The 25065-nt window shown below is 42.4% G+C and overlaps 2 protein-coding genes across 3 annotated transcripts; both read left to right on the plus strand.

The window, feature by feature from the left end:
• Positions 1 to 16: 16 nt before the first annotated feature.
• On the plus strand, positions 17 to 6522 carry LOC135906305 (ubiquitin-conjugating enzyme E2 J1-like). Its single transcript, XM_065437637.2, has 8 exons — positions 17 to 162; positions 368 to 463; positions 542 to 615; positions 686 to 817; positions 1244 to 1328; positions 2397 to 2502; positions 2947 to 3073; positions 3892 to 6522. Exons 2-8 carry the CDS (start codon positions 433 to 435, stop codon positions 4351 to 4353), a joined length of 1017 nt encoding a protein of 338 aa, XP_065293709.1. The 5' UTR covers positions 17 to 162; positions 368 to 432; the 3' UTR covers positions 4354 to 6522.
• A 1941-nt stretch (positions 6523 to 8463) lies between these two features.
• Positions 8464 to 22045, plus strand: LOC135906303 (techylectin-5B-like). 2 transcript variants are annotated; one of them, XM_070539134.1, is made up of 9 exons: positions 8464 to 9057; positions 9777 to 9969; positions 10920 to 11110; positions 12029 to 12210; positions 13915 to 14176; positions 16469 to 16565; positions 16842 to 17012; positions 17692 to 17843; positions 19319 to 22045. In XM_070539134.1, exons 1-9 carry the CDS (start codon positions 9049 to 9051, stop codon positions 19430 to 19432), a joined length of 1371 nt encoding a protein of 456 aa, XP_070395235.1. In that variant the 5' UTR covers positions 8464 to 9048; the 3' UTR covers positions 19433 to 22045. The 2 variants fall into 2 exon arrangements, with proteins under 2 accessions (XP_070395235.1, XP_065293707.1); XM_065437635.1 differs by lacking the exon at positions 9777 to 9969 and having other exon boundaries at positions 8467 to 9057.
• Positions 22046 to 25065: the final 3020 nt, after the last annotated feature.

Raw genomic sequence — 25065 nt, forward strand, 5'->3', positions numbered from 1 at the left:
GGCAGCGGTTCGGGCTGTTCGGGCGGTTCGGGTTTGTAGGTGCGCTGCTGTTATACCGGTCTGTACGGAAGGTGCTCAAGTACTTCCGCCACAACTTCACGTGCCGTGGCCGTTGTCCTAGCCGCCACCACCTGTCTTTGATCCGCTACCAACGAGCTATTTGTACGTATGCGTCCAAAGCTCGTGAGGAGCCAATCATCTCTCTAGATCTGCGGTATTTTGATTGACTGTAGCTGCTGCGTGTCGGCAGTGGTCGGCGGTACCAGCCACGTCAGGTTTACATGTTTACATGGCAACTGCGCGCAGACACAGCCACTTTCGCTTGTAGTTCCTTGTGCCGTGCTAATTAACAATGCTTTTCCCGTAGAGCACGTTCAAGGTTCAGGATCGTCAAATTTTAGCTACCAATATTGCTACGCTCAGCCGCTTGTTATGGAGGGGCAGTACAATCTCCGCAGCCCAGGTGAGCATTCTTACGCCTCTGATCGTGTCACCACTGTGGCCGTTCGCGTGATGTTTGATGTGCCCTGACGTTTTGCAGCCGTGAAGCGTCTTATGAGAGAGGCCCAGGAGCTCCACGAAGCGACGGAAGAATATTTTGCGCAACCATTGGACGTAAGGAAGTGCAGCTTGCGGCAGCCTTCGAGGCACGCCTTTATGCTGAAAGTGCGCGTGTTGATCGCAGGATAATCTGTTTGAGTGGCACTTCACTGTGCGTGGGCCACCGGAATCGGAATTTGAAGGAGGCATCTACCATGGCCGTGTAATTCTACCCCCAGACTATCCCATGAAGCCACCGAGCATCATTCTTCTGACGGTAAGACGGCCGTCGTAATCTCATTAGTTTCCTGACCGCTAGCGCTTATTCCAGTAGCAGTATGACGACTAATCGCCAGACAGCAACAGCTTTGAAAGTGAACGTTAATGCGTGCCTTACCAATAAGGACGAACCTCTGCAATCGTTGGAAAGGAGCATGTCAGGACAAATGGTTATTATTCATTTGTTCATTTTGTGTCACTGACATTGGATTTCTCATTTCCGTAAACAAATACGATTTCATGTGGCCACCAGCGATTTTGGATCAGCTGGTGCAGCTGCGGTCCGACTGCAGGCTTCTCCTAGTCCCTCGATTCATATGTTGTCTTGTTAGTAGATAAACTAGATGTGCTCCTGGATATGAGTTTTAAGCAAATTCCCAGTATAGTTCTGGCAGTTTAAAATTAACTTTGCTTTTCATATCAGCCTAATGGACGCTTTGAGACCAACAAGAAGATCTGCCTGAGCATCTCTGGCCACCATCCTGAATCATGGCAGCCATCGTGGTCTTGTGAGTGCATCTTGACCTTTGCCTTTCACTGTTTGCTGAAAAAAAAAAAAAAGTATGTTTGGGAAAACGTAAATTTACTTGCCACATTGAGAGTGGAACATTATTTCTTAAAATGCTTAAATTGCTTTGTTGTTAATACTGATAATAATTCTTTCTGTGTGCATGTTTCGTTTAAAAATTCTTACCAAAAGTGTAATATTTTCTTGGAAATATTAATTTGCAGCAGCATTGAAGCTGCCATATAAAGCACTAGAAAGATTGAGGAAATGTTGCAGTAAAAACCTCTAGCTTATGCCTAATCTATACATGAAGTGATTATGCTTTGCTAATGGAAAAAGCTTTCATCATGCTGCTTGCTCCCATTTCGCTTTGATATATGATAGATTGGTGGGCTTAAATGTTGCAAAGTAAGAGAGGGACTGTGTGAGATGGTGTAATGGAGAGCTTTTAATGGAAATGTGGAATCTTGAAGCTGTAGTTACTTGCGAGGAATTCTAAAAATTGCTGGGCAAATATTGCTGTTTGGGAAAAGCACAGCTAGAATCAAAATAAGAATCATAAGTTCTGTTCAAGAGAATGGTGTTGAAAGATAGGGTAGAGTAAGACTACAAAAAAAATGCATAAAGAAATAAATTTGTTACGGTACTTGTGCCGCCCTCCTGTGGCAGCATAGGACGTCATATGCTATACGGGTACTTGATTTGAGCAAGTTTATTCAGGCAAGCTCTTGAAGCAGGTCAAGTGAACAACAGCTAACTGACAAAAAAATTACTGTGATCTAAAAAAAAATGTGTTGCTTGTCAGTCTTTGCTGTTCCGAGTTTGCTGCTCCTTGCATGTCAAGCCTAAAGGTAAATCATCATTAAAAATGTGTACATCACACAGTATGTGTGAGCTGAAGGGTACATTTAATAATAGGCATGCCATGTCTGCAACATTTTTATGAAGTTTAAAACGCGCAAGTCTGCAGGTGTGAATCTCAGACATACTTTGTTCTAACACTGTTGATCACTTAAGAGTCTCCATTTTCTTGCTAACTTCTGTTTTGTTGATTCTGTGACCGTTACAGTGCGCACTGCTCTGCTGGCAATCATCGGTTTTATGCCGACTCATGGGAGTGGTGCGATTGGGTCCCTGGATTACAGTCCCCAAGAACGGAAGCAGCTCGCAAAAAAGTAAGAGCGGGCTTAACCTGTCTTCCATGTTTTTCACTCTATTGTCCAGAGAAAAAATAATGCACTGATCATTTTAGTACATGCTCTCTGGTTAATGGAGATGCAGAGGCTTTTAGTGTGGTCACCGTGGTGTAAATGCAAACATAAAACGCTGCAGAATGATGATGGTAATGATGACAGTGTTGTTTGCAACCTTCTGTGGGAATAAGAACTTCACAACCACTTCACTCTGTCTTTTTATTTCAGAATTCTTTGTCCGTTTAATATCATTGAGAAACTCTGGCATAAGCTTGCATAAAATGTTTATTCTATGGGGCAGAGTGAGCTGTGTTAAGAGAAAAAATTTTACAGTCAAGAACTAGTTAGTTTGGTTGAGCTAGGTTAATCGAAGAACTGAACAAAGGTTTGTCTGGGGAAACCTAAAGTTCTTTTGTTTTGTTCTAGATCTCAGACTTGGAGCTGCCCCAATTGTGGCCCTGTAGCTAAGCTGCTCAAGGAACGCTCACAAGAACCACAGGACATAGCTGCTGACAAGGAGGCCAGGGAGCAGGCTGCACAGATCATGTTCAAGGTGGTGGCACAGCGCTCTTTGTTTTGACCTCTTGCTGCTGCACAATAGTATAGTGGAATCTCTTTGAAGTAGTATTAGGAGTAATAACATTTAACTACTGACATGGACTTTTTTCACTGACACAATTAACTACCTTAAAAGTGAGTTATCAAACTTTAAGGTTAGTGTTTTTAACCAAGCCTTTTTTTACACACAATAACATATACAGTGATGCCATGAATGGCTACGCATTAGTCACAAACCTGCTATCTTTCATTGTCATTAATTCTAAGTGCAAATAGTTAATAACTAGGTATTAGCTGTTGGGAAAGGAAGTTCAGAAAACATTTCCTGTGTCTTTCCATGCAGTAAATCTTTCCATCTGACAAAATGCAGCAGGTGCAGTTTATGCTGATGCAGCTTCAGCAGTGGATTAGCATATGTGGTGGGGTTTCTGACCTCCTTTAATCTCTACTCAGTCAGTAGCAGAGTTGGAATGTGCAAGTGGCACCATGTCGTGAGTGAAATTGTGTTCAGTCAAATCCAGTTGTACTTTCACAGAATGCAGACATGCTTCCCTCAAGATAAGAAACAGTGGGCAGTGTTGCAAATGCGCAGAGCACCCTGCCGAAGGTGCTTTCTCCACTCGCTATGCTGCATTTTTCGATGTCGCTTTCGCTGCGCAAAACTAATGTACTACACGAGAAAAATTTATGCTCCAAGAGGTCAAGTTGCAGTGACATTTGACATATCTAAGCCAGAGAAAAGTGCTTCCTGCAAATCTGCATATCTCGTGCTGGGCATATATTGTGACATTACCATTACTGTTACTGCTCTAGGATGCCAGCGAGAGGCCTGGCGTGCCCAGGACTGCCGAAAGCAAGGCTACCGAGCAGATGACAATGTCGGCGACACTACCACAGTCAAGCGACTCCAACAGCAAAGTGCAGCCCTCAACCAACTCGGAGAAGAAAGCAGCAAATGTAAGCAGCAGTGCCGCTAGCGACACGCCCGCTGCAGCTCAGGGCACCCAGTCAGCTTTGGCCACTGGAAGCACCAACGAGGATACGCCAGACATAGTGAAACGCCGGCTCGCGGCAGCGCGGATCTTGGCCCAGCGTGCCGAGCGTCTGGCACAGCAACAACAGCCGCTCACTGCACTTGCCGAGGAAACGGGCACAGCGAATCGCACGACAAGGGCGAGCTCGGGAGACAATTTGCGCATGGCATACAATGCAGCGATATGGCTTGTTGGCAGTGCCTTTGTGGGCCTGCTCATACGGCGCGTCTTTTTCTTGTGATTGGTGAGGACACAGCAAAGTGGCACGAACGTGACAGAAAGTGCTTGTGTCATCACATGCGCTTTGTGCTTCGTGATCGTCAACATGTGCGTGGTGCGCTTGGCCACTGTCTGAAACAGCTGCTTTGAGTGGGTGGTGACAGAACGGCCTGCCTGCCTTGTGCAGTGAAATTGACTGAGTATTGCTGCGTGTGTGCCAGTTGTCGGTCGTCAATCTTGGAAAAAGGAAAGAAAGAAACTTTACTTTTTTTTAGGTGGTGATATGCCCTGTGCTGGTTGTGTCAGGCGATATGACTTGCAGAAGCCAAGTGGGTTGCTAGGAGGGGCTCCCCTGGCTTGTGGCACCACAAAGAGACCTCTTGTGGTTCAAAATTCCACATTGCTCTTTTATAGGTGGCTGGTTTGCACTCCGGTGCAATAGTGAGAAATAAAATGCTGCTTCTCTAGCATATGAGCTTCACGCTAGGGTTTAGTCCCAGAGAATGCATAATTGATGCGAGAGTGCTGCTGCATGATACACCGAGCATTTAGTGTCCTTCATGTCTTGCTCAGCTGCATGAAACTTAGATATCTAGGAATCATCTTTAGCATGTTATAAAGCTAGGTGCTAGTTGCCTAAAGAAATATCCACAACATGTCGGGAAGCAATACCTAAAATTATGTGAGCCAGCTCAAGAGAATCTGTGGCTAGTTATGTAACCAACTGCCTCTCTGCACAATAGATGCTAATTTGACTGAAGCATGCAAATAATAAAGGTATAAATATAAGGCATTGCAGTGGGGCATTCAGCCGTGCTGTCACTGGCAAAACATACAGTAACCAGAAAACATCGAGAAAAAAAGTTCTAAAAGCCACTGTGTGTGACTGGAGCCAGTGTTGTGCAGTATACCAGTTATGCTCAGAAGCAGCCATTCCACTGGGCCCAGTGTCAGTTTTTGTCATGTGCAGAGTGAATTTGGAATTTCTGGTAAAGACTATGCATGTCACCATGAATTATATGTATGTCATACCGGAAGGCACCAATGAGCCATTACCATTTCAAATGGCACTGTTGAGGCTGTTTTTTGTGTGTGGGTTTCTCGTAAAGTATTAAAAAGAATGCATTCCTATGCTCAAGCAAATGCCCAAATAGATGCACAGCAACCTGGCATGGTGCCTCCCTCCTCTATCACAGTGGATAAATGGTATTTTTCCATACCACCATGACCATATGGCATGTTTTTGAGTGAGGCTTAAGGCCTTGTTGAGTTTGCTGAGTCAGCATGAGACCTTCAGGTGCCTACGCAGTGTAAGAAACGTAAGGGTTGGCCATAATAGTTTACAAAGCACTATGGATCTGCAAAAAATTCTGCTTCTAGCGATGCTTGGGTACGCGGTATGAATTCAATGTTTCAATCTGTAGTAGTTTTACCGATCTGCACAGTGGTTCATTAAATTAAAGTACTGCGCCTTAGAGGCCAACTGTAGTGAAAACTTTGACTGCATAGAAAGGATAGTTTCAGATAGTGTAGCTATATAGCAGCCTGTGTGCAAAATTTTATGTTCAAAATACTGATAGTAATACTAATGCATCATAAAGAGATTGCAAAAATGTTTTTCATACCAAAACTAAAGAACGCCGCCAATCGCCGAAAATGATGCCGCACCTAGAACATTACACATGAGCTAATACTTTGTATGACCTTTGAAACTAGGCAGCGTTCACAGTGGGTTGAAGATTTTGAACGCAATGTGCTCGAATTTGCGTCATGTCTGCTAATCACCAGGGGGACACATCATCTGCTAAGGTGCTGATTAAAGGCTGTTTCTAAGAAAATTAGACAATGAGCCGTGCAGGTTTGTCATAATTGCTACAATGCGTATACGCCTACCACTCATTTCTAACGAAGTTATGTCAAAGTGTAATTTCATTGCAGTTGGCCTACATTTGTCATGAAAGCAGTGCTCCGTAAACTTTTTTTGGCCAAATGTACATTGTGTCAACATTTTTTAGACCTACAGACGGAGTGATAAAACTTTGTCCATATTAAGGTTGTGTTATCAAGGTGCATTCACTTGATCAGTCAATTTTTGTTGCTGCTGCACCTGAAGACTATTTCTTATCTACAGTCAGTCAAGGTACGATAGGTCGCATCAACAAAAGGATTCTGAATAAAGGTATTCTGCCAATACTGCCTACTGTTTGCAATTGTGCTGCGAGAAGAGTGTGAAAACAGCGACAAGACAATTATGCAGGGTGATAATCTTTAAGTTTTCTGAATTTTTAAAGATTGCCTTTGGCAGGTAGCATAAATCTTGTCCTTGAGCTGGATTACTTGAAGAGGAGGACGTCATTAGCGTGACAAATCGAAACACATAATCAGCTAATTAGCAAACATTAATTAATTAAAACATGGCACATATTGCAATTTACAAATTGTAGCTGTTGAGCTTGAAAGACATGTCTACTTGAAATGAATTTCGAGGATGACATCAGTTTCGAGATACGATTTCCTAATCTGTGGGACAAAATACATGGATAAAGATGAATGCATAAGAAAGCATTTTCTTGAAAGAGAAAGTGTAACAACAGTGCATTTTTACAGCCAGTTTGATGGCGCATATCTCCAAACTGGTGTCATTCTGGAAATTAATTTCTAGTGGATAAGCCCTGCAAACCGACTGGCTACAATTAGTAAATTTCCATGTCTTGTAAAGTAATTAAGAAGTTAATTAGTGAATTATTTTGTTAGTTGAATATCTGTTTCAATTTCTCATGCAAGTAATGTCCGCCTCTCTGAATAATCCAGCTCAAGGACTAGAATTAGCTTATCTGCAACAGGAATTATTTAAAAATTCTCATAAACTTGAAAATAATCACCCCAAATTAGATAGCACCTGAGGCCATATATCCAATCAGTCACTTTCCAGGATGACTTTCAGTGTTCATTCGTTAGATAAGCCAGCAGAAAGGGTCCAATGAGATGCCATGCTGCATGTTTCATCATGCAAAAGAACTGAACGTGATCATCTGACAATCTGGTCCCTGTGCTGTTTTTAAAAATTTTGGTCTCTCAGTCTTGCACGCATATTTCACATCAACATGCACATTATTGTAGTAAAATTCGTGTTTGTTGCATAACAAAGAGGCTCTGGCACTGCAAAGGCAGGAATTTTCAGCTCTGCCATTTGTTGCATTCACTGAATGCTTTTTAAAGAATTCCTGTGTGCCAGTTCACAGCTCTGAACAGCTATTTCGCAAGAATGTCAAAAAGAACTGAGGTTAAACAGCGCGAATAAAACAAGGACGCAAGGAAACGAATATCACAGACAAGCACTGACTGCCAAATTTGAAATTCACCAGCCGTTTATACCTTATTCAGCATAGGCATGCACACACCCAGTCGCAAAAACATCTGCAAATCGCCAACATCATAATTGTTCATCCAAAAATGCTATTTCTTGTCCTGACAAGGCAAGAGAGGGAGTGCTTACACATTTATCTCCTTCCTTTCTAACGTGATAAGCCTCTACTATTTCCCCTTCACTCTTACCTCTTCCTTTCCCTATCAATTTTGTTTCTTCCAATATGGGAGTGCAGTGACACTTGTTACAGTATCCTGCTAAATGACTCCCATCGCCATTCTTTAGGTTACTGCTGTGCTGACGAGCTCTTTCATTGAAACACTCTCCCGTTTGACCTTAAGTTTTTCCACAGCTGAGTGGTATCTGATGGATAAAGTTGCGTCTGCACTCAGTGAAACGGGATTTATGATTTGTGGTGCACAGGGGCCTTTCGCACTTTTTTATACGATTGCATATCGAGGACAGCTTACACGGGGCACTGAAAAGCAAATTAATGTTATGTCTATTGGAAACTTTTTTTAGATTGTGTGACAACTTGTGTAAGTATGGCACCACGTGTACTTGTCTCTTGTCTTTATGTTTCAATGAAAGAGCTCGTCAGCACAGCAGTAACCTAAAGAATGCCTATGGGAGTCATTTAGCAGGACACTGTAACAAGTGTCACTGCACTCCCATATTTGAAAAAACAAAATTCACAGGGAAAGGAAGAGGGAAAGGGAAATAGTAGAGGCTTATCACATTAGAAAGGAAAGAGATAAATGTGTAAGCACTCCCCCTCTTGCCTTGTCGGGAAAAGAAATAGCATTTTTGGATTAACGATTATGATGTTGGTGATTTGCAGATGTTTTTGTGACTGTGTGTGCGCAGGCCTATGCTGAATAAGGTATAAATAGCTGGTGAATTTCAAATAAACTTCCAGTTGGCAGTCAGCACTTGTCTGTGGTATTTGTTTCCTTGTGTCCCTGTTTTATTTGCGCTGTTTAACCTCAGTTCTAAATATGAACCAACTAGCCCTCATCAAGATCTTACACTAATCAAAAAGAAAGTGCAGGGCCGAGATGCACTTGCCACAATGGTGAAACGGACACCCGAGGCAAGTTCAGGGAAGCAAATGCAGAAAAGAAACGACTCTAGGCAGCAGGGCGAGATGAAAGCCAGATGGCTACTTGGCAGAAGCCCGCCTGGGAGCAGCCCACAGAATGAAAACAGGCGTGTTTCGAGACATCATGGCTCTATTGGCTTGCTCAAAAGCTGGCCTCTTCAATGGATTATGGATATTACTCACAAACACCCTGGTAGTTCATTCCAGTGGTACAACTCCGATGCCCAGTTCATACAATACCAGCTCCCATGTGTTGGGTAAGAGTGCTTTATTGATGACATTGTCTGGTGTAGATATAAGGAGTGGTGACATGCTTCTAATCTCTTGCTATAGATGTTGGAGGGAACTGTTCATCAATGCTGGTTTTTGAAGTGCAGCATGGTATATTACTTCTCTCTAAGGTTGATGTGAGAAGGAGTTGAAATAGCTGCTCCTTACCATATGAAGGTAGCAAGCTTTAGCTGGAATTTAGTTTCTTTCAAATGTAGTTGAACACTCGCCATGCTGTGAGTCCCCATCGCTACCCACATTAACACTTTTGGTGCAGTCACATGACATGAATATCATGCATCTTTTGCTTGCCTCTCCAATCGAGTCTGATTTTGTTCAGTGGAATTGTATAAAAGGTGCAATAATTCAGCCTTTAAGCACAAAAAAAGCTGTTCTTTTCTGATGGAGCTTAAGAAAAACTGGCAATTACAAGGGTACTTGAGTTGCTTGTGTTTGACTTGGTTTCCTTGAGTTGTTGAAGACATATGGGTTGAACTACAAGTGGTGCCCAAGAAGCACTGGCATGAGAAGGATACACAGCCTACTTAAGAAGAATGCAAAGTTTCTTTGAAATGTTTTTTGCTGAAGCACCTGGCATGGTTCAGATATGGATGCAACAGGTATATAACATGGCTATGAATAATAAATGATCAAACAGCTCATCAGCACTATTGTTTGTCATTCTCCCTGCTTTTTCATTTTACAGCGAAGCTCTATATGGCTAGCCGATTCCTCCGCCCATCTGTCACCTGGCCGAAAACTCCTCCAGCACAACTCCATGCGCATGCGCGAAAAAGAAGAGAAAGAGAGGCGCGCAATTGGCTGCGCTAGTAGTGAAGTTTTTGCTCTCCGTCGCAGCCGAGCATGTGCGCAGCAGTTCCTCTCCAGCTCTGAAATGGGTAGGTCATGCATCATACGTACTCCTGAGGAGCAGGTGGCTTTCGATCAGCAACGCCACAAGCAGAACCGGGATTGTGCCGATGCTGCAGCCTGAGCACAAGAAGAGGCTCATGCTGCCAAGCGCAAGCAGCAACTGCATACCGAGGATCCAGCAGGCTACCAAGCTGTTGTTTAATGAACCGTCGACCCAGTGATAAACACCGGGCCCACACGTTTCAGCTTCGCTGGTTAACCACCTGTATGAAGTGCTTGGGCGGTGATTTTTTTACACGCTGCATTATGTTGCGTGCATTACGTGTATTATTCTGTGCATGCAGCACTGTGCCTTTAAATGGGCAAAGGGAAGAGCTTTGCTGCTTTGAAGCTGCTAATTACCATATGCTGTCGCCATACATCACTTATTACAAACTTTATCACTTTGAAAGATGGCATGTGATATAGTAAAATGTAGAAAATTTCAGATTGAAAAAGTTTATGCATGTACACCAGAGAAAAGCCTCCATGTGTGTTCCTGTTCTGGACTTGTTAATTGGACATATAAACAACTGGTTTCATCATTAACTACATTGGAAGACACCTACCTTATTTACTTGAGTAAGACCCGCCCTTCTTTTTTCGAATTCTTGTCAGAATGTTGCTCCTAGCATGAGCCATGCATATTCGAGATTCGGCACCACTGATAAAATTCTACTACACTATTTACCGCTACTATTACCAATCTCACTTATGTTGTCACTAGAGCTTATGATCCCTCATTGGCACACTTCCAAAGTGAGGGGGTGATGGCCTTACAAAGGCAAGTATGGTATGTGCTTTTTTTCAGTGAGCCATCGTGGAGTTAATTGGGTTAACCTGATGGCTCTACTCTGTTTGCTTTAGTTAAAGGTAACGTCAGGCTTGATTATGTGTGCTAAGCAGCACCACAAAATAGGCGGACTGATTACCACAGGCAGAGAGTTTCCGCTGTTGGAGATGCTCTTGGAACAGGGGCTCCTGCAGCTGCCTCGTCTCCTGAGAGACCAGGAATCTCGTTCCCTAGAGCGGTGGCGGGCTCTTGATCAGCGCCTACAACAGCAGTTTGATGCCATGGAAGCGCGCCTAGCCCTACGCCTAGAGAGTCTCAAAGGGGATGTCACAAAGGCAAGCAATATGTTCTCACACAAAGTATACGGTTTCTTTTTTGTAAAGGAGAGTCGTGAAGGAACAAGGGCTTTTGCTGATGCTCGTGCCGAAGACCAGCTCTTGACAGCTGCACTTTTAGTGAAATGCTGTATTGTATTTTATGCTTGAAACTTGGCACCGGTCTAAGCCAGGCACATGAGAGAAATTGACATGATGAAGGCCCGTTTGCATTCCTGGTGAAGTTGAAGGAACCTCCAACATGTTATTACTATGATGCCCCAGAGTGATGTTTCCAGGATGCAATAAACTAACTAGAATAAATAATACTGCTATATGCAAAAAAAGTAAAATAAAGTACATGTCACAAAATGACATACACAAAAATGTGCAGAGGGCCTTAAGATTTCCTTGTAACCAATCCACTTTCCTGTAAAAGTTGAATAGACGAAAACATTTTGGCCTAAGTTTCCGCACAACACTCTTACGGAAGGCTTGGAATGCTAAAATTACTGTTCAAATTGTTTCTCGTGGTATCTTAGAGTGAGTACATTTACGAAGCAGCTGGCCTGATAATAAATAAATTTGATACAAAAGCGGCACAAGAACTAACTTGAAGTAAGACGTGAAAATACAGCAACAGCACCTAAAATTTTGAGACCATAGCATCAACGAAGCAGTGGAGTTTGAGAGCACACTACAGTTTACATTCAAAGAATGTGCATTAATTTAGAAACAGAAAGGTAACGTAATCTTGTGGGTGCTGTTACTAATTTTTCAGGCCGCTCCTCACATGAGCCCTGCTGTGCTTTAATTTCAGTGACTGTCTGGCCATGCCAAACCTAACTGTAGTTGTAATAGATGCCTGAAGAAATACGTACAACTTTACTGAGTGATGTGTTACTGAACGAAAAAGTGTGGCACTGTTCTCAAAACTAGGGCCTTGCACTGAATGAACTTCTCCGCGAAGATGTTGAACAGCTCCAGCGTGAACAAACTGCCTGTCATCAGCATCAGCAGAGGTGTTCCGGTGAGCAAAGTGTACGTCGTAGCCTCGCCAGCATGCATGCCAGCCTTCAACAGCTGCAGCAAAACATTACGGAGCTACTTAAGGATGTCAGGCAAGTATGTATTCACAAAGGTATATGTGATATGTTACAATACAGATTTGGCAGCTGTTGATAGGCACATATTCTATTTATAAGTGGGGTATAAAACAGCTGATCTTTATTTATTTGGCAATACCAACAAACTCCGATCCACCAAGCTAAACAAAAAAGACATTGCTTAGACAGAAACATGTAGATGTCTCTTTGGTTTGTCGTCCCAAACTGCCTAGGACTGCCTGAGGTGCTGCGTTCAGGCAATGAGCATTGGCAATATGAAGCTTCTTGGACAGTCCTGGGCAATCCACAACAACAAATAAAAAAGACCCTCTGCATCATTAGCGAGGTTGAAAGAAAACTGAAAAGAAGACATGATACAGAAGGCAAGAATTATTTTAATTTGAGCTTCCTTGAAAAGGGTTCACTGCCAGTGCCATCAACAGACTGACATTTAAAGCCTGTTGTATGTTCCTATTTCTAAAACAACTGATGCTGCCTTTTTTAATGAGCCAACAAAGCGTGCACACATACTTTTATAAAAAGCTTTTTATCTCGGATGCAAAACTCGACTCCTTATAACTCAACTAAAGCAACATGACGTTGTTGGTGTCATAGCGCCCCGTGGGTTCTTTTAGATAGCAGTACACAAAGCTGGCCTCATGTGCTCAGCGAATGAGAAAATGCAAGAGGAAAACCCAGCGTTGCACATGAAGTATTGTGTGATTGAGAGGCATATAGGATGTTACACACCACTACCTGCATGGAAATTTCAAGAATGCTAGCAATTTTTTTTCCATTGATCATGCATCTGATAAAGCTTTCACACTGTGCTGCTTTGGTCAGCCTCTGATGGCCACCCTTCCAGTAATGTCACATTTTTACACAAACACATGCACTCTTCTAAGCTCTCCCATCCCCTCCCTACCTCTACCAGCTGATCGGCTTCCCACACTTCACACACACACTTTTTTCCACTTTGACGCTTCTAATGCTAATGCATTAATATGCACTGCACAATTTGCTGACAGGTCAGGCAATGCTTCATATATAAAGGAGGTATGTCAAACCTTATACTACAAGAGACACACTGCAGTGCTAACACAGGCATTGTTCTGCGCATAACTTTGCTTTAGTATCAGAACCAGCCACTGATGGCATTAAAAGGCACCACTTCAACATGCACTCTAGCAACGAGAGCAGAGCCATAGCACTTCCTCACTCTATGCAATTGCATGTTGTGTCACATGAAACATAACGCTTGCTTTCAAACATGCACAGGAGTCATTGAAAATAATTAGAAAGTTTTAGACTAAATAAACATGCTTTACCAGAATACAGGAACAAAGTGAGGTGCTGGTGACATCTCGAAACCTTTTGCTCAACCAAATCGTGTGAACATTTTATTGCATACATTTTGCGTAGCTGTTTTCTTGTACCAGTTGGTGTAACTGCTCCTGTAGTGATGCAAACTTACTAATTATTGTACACCTTATCTGCCAAGAAGTGCCATGTAGCAGGAAAATGTTCCACTGCATACTGGTGTAACACACGATCACAAGATGTGCTCAACACAATGGGCATCTTGCAATGGTGTGTTAAACACCGCTGCTTGTGTCAGCCATAGTAATCCAGAGAAAACAAAAACATTTGCGAGATCTGTTCAGGCTAAAACTCTCCGATAACATGTACGATAAGATGCTTCCATTCTCGTGTTCCCAGGTACATCCACAATCACACCTTCCTGGTAGCAACACACAAGCAGCTGCTAGATGCAGTGAGCCACTTGGAACAGTCGTCTAGCCACCTCCAAGTGTCCTGCACGAGTACAGTGCAAGCTACGAGTGTGCAGCTACCCCTAGATTGCTGGGATGTGCTGCAAGATGGCCACAACTCATCGGGAGTCTATCGTATCCAGCCATCTGGTTCTCCAGAAGCCATCACGGTTTACTGCAACATGGACAGTGATGGTGGAGGGTGGACGGTAAGCACTGGCAACAAAGCTTGTCCTAAAGCAATTATGTCATGTCCCACTTATATATATTTTAAGGGTGGCCCAGCTAACTTTAGCCAGAGTTTAAAGATATGCAAATGCCATGTAGCTGGACAAAACGAAGGTAATGTTTTTTGCTGTCACTTGGAGATAACTCATTTCTTTCATTCCACCTAAATAGTCTTAATTGATTAACCAACTTCTCAAATAGTATAATTAGATGAAAAGTGTCATGGAGAAAATTGTAGAGTGACATGAAAAACTCTGGATACAGCTTTCTATTGCTCAATACCTGCTACGTAAAGGTGTCTTTCCAAGCGTGAAAGAAGCCCGCAAATGCATGCAAAATTGCCGTGCGACTGGCTGCTTGAGACACTTTGTGTGTATTTGCAGGCTTTTTTCATGCTCGGAAAAACACCTTTATGCAGCGCGTATCGAGTAAAAGAAAGCTGCATTAGGAGTTTTTCATGTCGCTCTACAATTTTCTCATTGACACTTTTCATAGAATTATAATATTTGAGAAGTTGATCAATTAATTGAGACTATTATGTAATTAGGTAGAACGAAAAAAATTATCTGAGTATCTTCAAGCAATGACAAACAAAATTACCTTGGTTCTGTCGAGCTACGTGGCATTCACATACTTTTAAACTCTGCCTAAAGTTAGCTGGGACACCCTGTACATATATATAGTGCGAAGAGGCGTTCAATGGGTCAATTTGTAGTTGAAACTTAAAATGAAGGCTTCTATGCCCTTGGTAAAAGTGCTACTTCTGAAGATTTTGGTGAATTAGGCAGTATATCTTTGACAATGCTTCACTGTGCCTTCATTTTAAGTGTGTATATATATATATGTGAGCGATGCTATAAAGTGAACAGAACAAATATTTATTTTCAACAGTTTCAACCAGTGTACTGATCTTCATCACTGTTTACAAGAAAATGGCACCTTGGCACTGATAGTGAAGACAGCAGGCTACATGCCCGGTCGTTTTCAGATACATCAACCGAAAGTGACGGTTGTGACAGTGATTTACTCTTTCTAGGTGCTTTGCTGGACCTCAGCTGGACCACAAAGTCGCATCACTGTTTACAAGAAAATGGCACCTTGGCACTGATAGTGAAGACAGCAGGCTACATGCCCGGTCGTTTTCAGATACATCAACCGAAAGTGACGGTTGTGACAGTGATTTACTCTTTCTAGGTGCTTTGCTGGACCTCAGCTGGACCACAAAGTCGCCGGAACAGGCCGTGCCTTGTACATGTGTAATGTGAGACTGTGTTACTTTACACAAGTTGCCTCTTTTCTGTCTCTCTTCCAGGCCCCTTCTCTATTCTGCCCTCTCTCTCGCTACAACGGCGACACATGTACCGGTGCTGCACAGTAACTGCTTTCTCCCTTCTTGCCTCGTGTCAACGGAAACCTAGATACCGCTATTCTCCCTCCTGTGCCCTTCCGTGACTTAGTCTCCCTCTTCCTCTTCTTCCTTTTTTTCTTCCTTTTTTCTCACTGGCCTTCTTGCCCTACACAGATGGGACTCTGCCTTCCTTTTGTCCTGTATCATTCCCAATAAGGCAGCTGTGAATCTTCCAAAGCACCTAGAAAGAGTCAATCACTGTCACAACTGTCGCTTTTGGTTTGATGTATCTGAGAACGATCAGGCATGCAGTCTGATGTCTTCACTATCAGTGCCAAAGTGCCATTTTCTTGTAAACCCTGATGAAGATCAGTTCACCGGTGAAAACTATTGAAATTAAATACTCATACCTATATATATGTATGTATATATGTGTGTGTGTGTGTGTGTGTGTGCACGTGCGCGCGCTTATGTGTGTGTATGTACGTGCACGCATGTGCTGCCTGTCACTTGCAGCCCATGATGAAAGAAAGAGAAAAGCAGTGATAGCATCCACATCATGCAGTGAGACCACCCACTTCCTGTCATTTAAAGCCTGTCTCAAATTATGGCATTTTTGACGATATAGCCTTGCACAATACACCTATGAAGGGCAGGTGAAGTGACAGAATGCTAGGAAAGAGGGAGTGACATGTGCCAGGCAGATTCTGCGAGGGCGAGCAGGTAAGGTGAGAAGACTGGTGTCCTGATGCGTGCTCTCTGGAACAGTTCTGGAATACTGTTTAATTCAGCACTGTTTTGTTATCGGCGCAATGGCACCAGCCATTGTGCACAGAAAATCTTATACCACATATAACACAGCAGCATGCTCTCATGCAGAGGTGGCCGATATTCAGTGCAGTGCAGCACAACTACAACAATGCAGGTCGTGCAACGAAGGTTCGATGGAAGCACAGATTTCCAGAGAAGTTGGACCGACTACAAGTATGGGTTTGGCAACACAGCATGTGAATTCTGGCTAGGTAAGCTCATGCACCACTGCAAAATTAATTCAAAGTGAAACAAAGAAAGCTGGCAGTTACCTTTAAACATTGAAATTAAATTCTGGGGTTTTACATGCTAAGACTACCATCTGGTTACGAGGCACACTGTAGCCAGGAATTCCAGCTTAATTTTGACCACCTGGGGTTCCTTATTGAGCACCCAATGCATGGCACGTAGGCGATTTTGCATTCTGATGTGCCCAGGCCATGGCCACTGAGGTACCACTGCGGGTGTTACTTCATTTTCTGCTGCAGGAAATAACCAGATACATCATTTGACATCTCAGAGGCTGTACCAAGTCAGGGTCGACCTAGAAGACTTTGATGGACAACAGACACATGCCCTGTATGCTTACTTTGCCATAGGAAGTGAACGTGAGAAGTTTGCACTCAAGCTACTTGGTAAATACGAAGGTGGAGATGCAGGTGAGTCAAACACTGCCTATTATACATACTGAATGTTTTATTTGGTATGAGAAACAAATGTTAACCAATGAAAGCTAAATTTTCACAACGACATCGGTGCTCTGATGACCAGACTACTCTAGCCACAAAAAATCAGCAATATATAATAGCTTTGCAACAGCAATACACATAACCGTAAAAGGAAACTAAGAAGGAGCACAAAGGCTGGATTGGTAAATTACACTTCTGAAACACAATTCAGGACTAAATTGTTTTTCAATAAGCAAGAATCACACTGCATTCTAGAGGAACTGAAGAGTCAATCAAGCAAGTTTTTGAAAACAGCTTCTGTTGTTGTCGAAGATTCAACCCATGTACCAGATGGAAATTGCCAGCTTCATTAGTACGATTCAAGGTTATGGCCACTCCAAAAATGTATTTAGCATTCAGCTGAACTGCCAGGCAGTGATAACGAGTATTACAGGTAGATTTTCAATAGTTTCTTCGGTTTATGTTCAACTTCAAATAAGGTTTTATGAGACTAACTTGTTGTCTCATCAATAATGCTATGGCAGGCGTTATTGGATCTTGCATTATTTTTCAATAGTCTCCTAAAAAAATATATTAACAAGGTTATGCAGTAGTCTATTCTGTTTGGCTAAATCAGTTATAATGTCAATGTATGTCACGTAACATAAAGGGGACGGCCTGAGCACGCATGCTGCAATGGCCTTCTCGACGTGGGATGTCGACAATGACCAGTGGGGTGACGGAAGCTGTGCCAGAGACCACCAGGGGGCATGGTGGTACAACCAGTGCGGCAGCAGCAGCCTTAATGGGGACTACCTTCAGGTAACAGGCCTCAGATAATTCAGGTTAAACTATAATTTAGATTCTGGCTCACCCTCCAGTGCAGAGTGCACAACTGTCTAAAAGTAGTTACTGAGGACCACAAACTGTAGAGTCCAGTAACTCTGCTTTTTAAATATTAATGTAAAAGGAGTATATGAAGCGAACGCTGGTATTACAAAGCACATCATATTTCAATTATAAGTCATGTCCTGCTCAACTGTACTGAAGTCGTCAGTTAATCAGTTGCTATTGTCTTCAAACAATGAGGTGCATCGTTTCATTTAAAACGCTGTCTGTGAGCCGTCAGAAAATCCTTGCAAACAAGTGCTGCTAGCTATGTGTAGTGCAGTGCATGATAATTTCTAAATGAAGTTGTGACTTCGCACATTTCGTGATTAGCCATTATATCAGTGTGGTAAAAAGATGACCTTTAAGGCATGCAAGCACACTCACCTATGCAAAATGGGACAAAGCATATAAAAAGCTGCCCAGCAAAGCATTTTGGAAGCAGCAAACCTTCAGTGCAACTTCTGGGTATAAGCCTCAACATGCAGATGAGGCATGTGGCTAACAAATTTGATCAGTCATCCAAAGCTGAACAAATCAACATGTTGTATGAAGAAAATGTTGCGCTTCAACACAGATCACAGGGTGGAAGTTCAGATGTGCACTCACAAACATTTTTGTGAAAGTACCGATGTCACATAGTCTAACACCTTAATATTACAAATGATTAGACAATTACATGTTCTGTAAATGATAAAATCTACATGTCAACCTAGTCACTATTCATTCAGAAGCTATTTATACACGAAATATACTTGTGAAAGATTGTGAAAAAAAAAAATTCACGAGCAATTACGATACTCCCTAATGTGAATTTTGAGTACAGCTGTTAAGGTGTTTTGAATTTACGATAAACTGTGGTAAAGAATTCGATTCTTGATGACAGGGTCATCCTCTTGGCAGCGACACTGAGGCTCTGCTTGGGCAGCTCGTTTAACAGGAGTGGCAGAGAAAGCATTTCCACCGGTTGTGTCCCTCATTATCCTGAAGGAAAGCATGAACATGGGAACGCGTGGCTTGTGCGGAGCGCATTCTCTAGTGGCAGTGGCACAGACGAAGTAATGCATGTGCAATGGGTCCGAAGCCCATGCCAGCACTTTATTTCCATATATGGTATCGGTGGGAGCGCTTGCCGCATTCCTGGTTGCCGCTGTGGAGCATGTCTCGCGTGGCAACCCACTTTCCCCCTCACCCTCTTGCTGCTCTCTGCTCCTCCGCTTTTCTCCCTATGCTTCTGCTGCATCCTCATTGTGCTCTCTTCGCTCTTGCCGTCTTTCATCCCCCACTGTGCTCCGCGGTCGCTCATTCATGCTGAGGGACGCTGACGCTGAATGCAGGAATGGGCACCTAAGAGATGTGCTCCAAAATTAGCACTCCAATCCTTTGTTTCTCTAAATCTGATATTGCAGGGGCCTGGCCAGCTGCAACTCCAAGCACCTTACTGGCTCCCTTGGCCTTCTGTACTACGAAGCTCTTCAATCATGCTGCGGCCTGCACACAGAAAACTCAATGGACCAGAGTAGAGTTTCAAGGCTGCTACAACGCAAGCAGACTGAGTTAGTTTCAATGAAAGTCTTAGACAAGAAGACAGGAACTGACAATTTGGAAGTTTGCTACCATCATCATTGCCCCATCAAAGGCCCCATTCGCACATATAAAGTGTAGCCCAAGCTTTATTCAAATGTGCTTTACCCTTAATAGGACAGTAACGAGAAAAATTATGCAAGCTGTATTAGTAAAATGCCCTTCTACAGCAACAAAAAAGCCACTCTTACCATTTAAAGAAGCTTGGTAAGCCAGAAAATACATGAGAACAAAAGACAGCTGGCGATGCCACCTTTAAGTTCCCACACCAACTCGCCATCACATTATGGATTTTGATGGTGTCTGCTCAGGCTTACTTAAAATTTTAATGGTAAAGACGGATGAAATTTAGTAATAAAGGAGTGAACGATGGCACTTAACAAGTTTCAGCAACATCAACTATGCCACAATGGCCCAAATACAAAGAAAATATATATACTTTTAAATGAATGACGTTACACTGATGTACTACTGCTGGAGTTCTGGCACAAAATAAAGAACAAAAAACTCTAGATCAGGACTGTGACCTTAATTTTCTCTTCTCATAATCAATCTATTATTGTGAAATTAAAAGAAATGTTGAGTCTCGAAAGGATACTTTATCAGTTTACAAACTGACATTCTGTTTCTATTTAGAAAAAGAAAAAAATCGACACATTCAAATCGGCACATTCAAATCGTCGTTTCAGATCACTACAAAGGTGGTGCAATACAGCAACTAAGTTTCACTGCAACCATAAAGAACCTCCAAAGGCAATAATAGAGCCATGTCATTGGTGCTAGACCCACTTAGCATTGTAATACAGCTTTAAAGCCACGTTACACGACTTTCGTAGCACCTCCAAAGCGTACATAAACAACCTATTGAATGTGCCATATTACAGGATCAGGATCTCAGAGCGCACTGCCATCCAAATTATTTAATTCTAAAATAATGACACTATCTTTTCAAAACTTCCTGATGTATGCGCACAATGACGTCTTCATCTGTTACAGTATCATTTGCTGTGTTTTCTGAAATGCATGCACAGACACTAACTACTTCCCGAGTCAGCATGGTGCACAAAATCCTGTACATTGCCAAGGACGAATGTTGCATGATAGACCAGTGGCTAGCACATGTCACACCCAACTGCACATTGCTGCAAGGGTACGAGCCCCAGTGGCAGTGGTGGGTGTGGGCGAAGCCGAGGACAAGGAGATGGCTTGATGATGACACAGTGATGTTGGTGTAATGGAAAGGACCGATAAGCACAGCAAACCCACTTCTGAGCTTTGAACTGCTGCCATGGTATAAAATAACACCTGCCAAAGCTGGACCCAAGCAGTTTCACTCTGTTCAGCTGACAGCATGTTACGTCTGCCTAAATTTTCTTAGCAGCTTTTCGCCTGTTTTTCTTACTTTCACGTTCTTTCACCTGGCGCTGCATTCTCAATCAAACTCTGGCAGTATAACTTTCGATATACTGCCATCAGCAAAAATTAAAACATGAACGGGAAATGACAGATTAGGATGCCTGTTCCGCATAATTATATGGAAGTGCAACTTCATACAGCTTTGCGACTTTGCCAATTGTTCATTTTCTACGTAATATTGTGTTATAAATGCAACAATGTGCAACGATTACAAATGGGGACAGAGATCCTTGGTGTGTTTTCAAAAATATGAGTGCTTAAAAATTTAGAAAGTTAAAGCATAATCCAACAAGGTCAGAAGCATGTTTAATGCCACAAGCATGAAGATTCTCATGATAGCTGAATGATTCCAGCACCCAAGTTCCCACTAGTAAATTTTGTAAGAAACTCTGCACCTTCTGACCTACTACAAAGTGACTGGTTGGGGCAAAGAATGCCATCACAATGATTACACTGTGCCGGTAGCGTGTTCATAAAACTGTAGATAAAAGGAGCTGTTCGTCACACATAACAGTTGTGTACTGTTTGGGATCACAAGAGGATTTGACCATTGAATGTATTACCTACAGCTTCTGTGTTCACTTGCTTCTATTCTGGAGCAGAGTCGTCATAGCGCTTGCATTGAGCTCTGAAAATATCCTTCTAAGAGCAAAAGAAAGCTAAAAGATGCAATAGCTTTTTATATACATATGTTCTGATTACCAACTTGTAGGTTAGGAACTTCAAAAACCCATTTTTTGTTCCAATACCAAAATAAGAAGCTGTAGATGCTGTATGTGGTGGAAGTAATCACGTCCTCATATTTCTTGTCGTAAAAAAAGTTATCTTTGTCTAAACACAAATCTATAACTAGGAATATGATTAATGCACTTTCATACAATTCTGCATGCATCCGACTTTATATCTAGAATGAATATTTTATGTAATAAGTTTTTGAGTTAACTTTGCAAAGTATTGAGGGCAATGTGCATTATAATGTTTAAGAGGTCTCACTAGGATGTTATCAGCAGCAACACTGGAATATAGAGCATTTGCATATAGATACTTATATTCATTGTTACACTTGAACGTTTAGTAAAAGCCAATGTACCAATTTGCTCAGAATAAAGGCATCACATTTTGTTTGTGCCCTCCTACCCAACATTGCGCAATACGCTGTAGTGCAATAAAATTAGTTACACAAATTTAACCATGCCCAACCTACCAATGAAATGCTGCACTGTAAATTGGTAAATTAAACCACATTTTTAATTTTCACCATTTCTTCCTTTCGAAAGATGTTTGTGCTTCCTTGTAGATATGTAAGGTTGCTGTTCCACATGGAACAGCAATTGTAATAGGTTATTGTAATAGGTTGTCATTCTCACTATTAGCTAGACTTTAACCATCATGACATGAAAGGTTGCCTACATAAGAAATTAAATTGTAAACCGACATGTAGCAGTCCATGAAGATTAGAAATTACATGTGTTAAAGGGGCCCTGAACCACCCCTCAGGCTTCGCGAAATAACATAGTCCGCAGGAGGCATATGCTGCTGTGAACATCTTAGCCAAGTTTTGCTGTCATACCAAGTTTTCCGTGGAGCTGCGGTCACCTTACTCTCAAACGCTTTCTTTTCAAACAGAAGCCAGCTCCTCACTCACTTCTGGACGCTTTATCTCGTAATAAAGAGGATTCCCATATGCGGCTGCTATTGGCAGCTGCGGTTGGCTACGCAGCATAGATACAACGGCTGCCGCGGGGTGCCGCTACGAGTCCACTGGTTAACTATTTCAGTGGATCTCGCTGCACAACTATTTCGAGCAGCGAGATTTTGACACTGGGCCACGTGCATACTACACAGCTCTTGATCCTTGTAATGTATATACGCCCTTTTTAGAAGCAACAACAGAACATGAAGTTTGCGCTGTTTTTTTGGGGCTTAAAGAACAGCCGCAGTTGTGATGCCGATGGGCTGCAAGTAAGGCCAGTGAAATATGTAATAAATAAAATTGCTCCTGTGCCGACATATATATATATATATAGCTTATGTATTTCAACGGGTGTTTTTCCATCCAAAATTGCAAGTGGCTCGTGTAGTGGCTTTATATAAGGAGACAAAAAAGGCGTCTCGAATTATAGACCAGTGTCGGTACTGCCTATATTTTCTAAAGGTTCTGAGAGAACAATCTATAATCGACTATATCCCTTCTGTAACAAGCACGTGATGACGAAATGCCAGTACGGATTTATAAAAAATCGATCAACAGAACTAGCTCTTCTCAACCAGAATGAATATATATTGGAGAAATTTGAACAAAAACAATTTGTTCTTGGTGTTTTTGTTGATTTTACACAAGCTTTTGAGTAGACAAATCTAAAATCTTATTTGACAAATGAAGTCACTATGGCATTCGTGGGCTTCCCCTGATGCTACTGAAAAGTTATCTTTAGGAAAGACGTCAGTTTGTGTCGATGAATGAAATAGTATCCAACAGAAAGCAAATAATCTCAGGAGTACCGCAGGAAATCCGAAGATGAAGCAGACAGTTGGCTGAGCAAGGTAAATTTATGTCCTCAAGCGCCCACGTTGCAATCCGTGAAGTCCCCGCAAGGATGGCAGCGAGCGCCCATCGCCTCTTTTAGTTGTCTGCTAGCCATAGAACTTCCAGAGAGCAGCCAGACCGAAATCGTCCTGGCAGGTTCTGGCAGCTTGCGGGTAGCCAGAACTGTTCAGCGAGAGCAAAACAAATGCCCGGTAAAAGTGCGTAGCTCAGTGGGTGGAGCAACCCGAGAAAAATGAAGACGCTCTGGCTGGCTCTGGCAGCCCTACGGGTAGCCAGAAGTGGAAAATCGAAGAAGCCCATTATCACGACATCATGGCACGGAGCTAAACGTGCAATTGTGTAGCAGTAAGATTAGGTATGACACTGGTCATAAAAAATCTGGAAAACGACAAGAGATGTGCAGTGGATTTAGGCAGTGAACAAATCCCACAATCGTACTCAGCCATGGCTGCACAAATGCAAGACACTGCCACTACTGACCAAGGAGTCTAAATCTTCAAACATCACTAAGAAAGCTTCATTAAGCATGGCCTTCCAACTACAGCCAGTTTTGTCCAACTGAACCTGTAGAATCAGTGTTCAGCAAATATGTTTGCAAATTACTTAAGGTGTGGTTGCACGAACTTCTATCTTCATTGTCAGCTAGCTAAGTGTGCGCTCCCACTTTTATAAGTAACCTGTTTTTATGCGACACGCCTTGCACAGCAACTCTCAAAGCGCTGGCTTGCACAAGGGAAGCTGGAAAATATGCGACTCCTTCTATGTATACGTGGTGACCTAATGGACAGAACATCAGGCTGCTGTGCTGCAGAATTCGGGTTCGAAACCCATTATCGGACATGCAATACTTTTTATTGAGCAACAGCTTCTACATGCCAAGAGAGACAAAATAGGGAATTCTGGGAAGGTGGGTAAAGAATACTTTGCTTTAATATTAAACAAGAGCTCTGCAAGCGTTTATACTAGCTGTGCTGTGTGTGGCAACCCCAGCAATTGTAGGAAAAACAGCAAGCCAATGATGTCACAGAGAATAGTTTGGAAAAAGAAGTATTGCAAAATAATGTACGGTGCTCCAACGCTTGCTAATGAATTTTCTAGGGTTCAAATGTTCATCAAAAAAAGGATAAGACAAGTACAAGATGTCATACAAGTACTCTCAATACACTTTACGCCTCAACATGTGTCATGGTTAAAAATTAGGTGCCGACAAATCATGAAACATCGGCAACCAAAATCCTTACTTTTGGTGGCCCTGCATTTGCTAGTGAAAGACACATTGTATACATCACCTTGCAACCATAAACTGCTACAAATTCGTGCAGTTAACTATTCTGCTCAGTATGCATTACGAAGTTTTTCTTTTTATTATTTACAAATGCTGACTGTCCAAATCGGGACCAAGCCAGGAGCAGGATTACACAATAGGATTAACGACTGCCCAAATATGGCACTACTTTCTCGTACTAATGGAATATGAATCGTATTGCATCATATGAGCTGAATAGAATCACGACTAAATGTTCCAGACATGTCAGTGGTGGGCTACAGGTTTATTTTGACCACTTTGGTTTCCTTGAAGCCCACCCAAGGCACAGCAAATGAACACCT

Source organism: Dermacentor albipictus, chromosome 5, assembly GCF_038994185.2.
Source record: "Dermacentor albipictus isolate Rhodes 1998 colony chromosome 5, USDA_Dalb.pri_finalv2, whole genome shotgun sequence".
NCBI lineage: Eukaryota > Metazoa > Arthropoda > Arachnida > Ixodida > Ixodidae > Dermacentor > Dermacentor albipictus.

What these genes read in the sequence shown, in the direction of transcription:
- LOC135906305 (XM_065437637.2), top strand. Translation starts at nt 433, where the DNA reads ATGGAGGGGCAGTACAATCTCCGCAGCCCAG. An exon ending in GTACAATCTCCGCAGCCCAG is followed by an intron (nt 464 to 541) that starts GTGAGCATTCTT and finishes GACGTTTTGCAG; the next exon opens with CCGTGAAGCGTCTTATGAGA. An exon ending in ATGGCAGCCATCGTGGTCTT is followed by an intron (nt 1,329 to 2,396) that starts GTGAGTGCATCT and finishes TGACCGTTACAG; the next exon opens with TGCGCACTGCTCTGCTGGCA.
- LOC135906303 (XM_070539134.1), top strand. An exon ending in AGCATGTGAATTCTGGCTAG is followed by an intron (nt 16,566 to 16,841) that starts GTAAGCTCATGC and finishes TTTCTGCTGCAG; the next exon opens with GAAATAACCAGATACATCAT. An exon ending in ATACGAAGGTGGAGATGCAG is followed by an intron (nt 17,013 to 17,691) that starts GTGAGTCAAACA and finishes CGTAACATAAAG; the next exon opens with GGGACGGCCTGAGCACGCAT.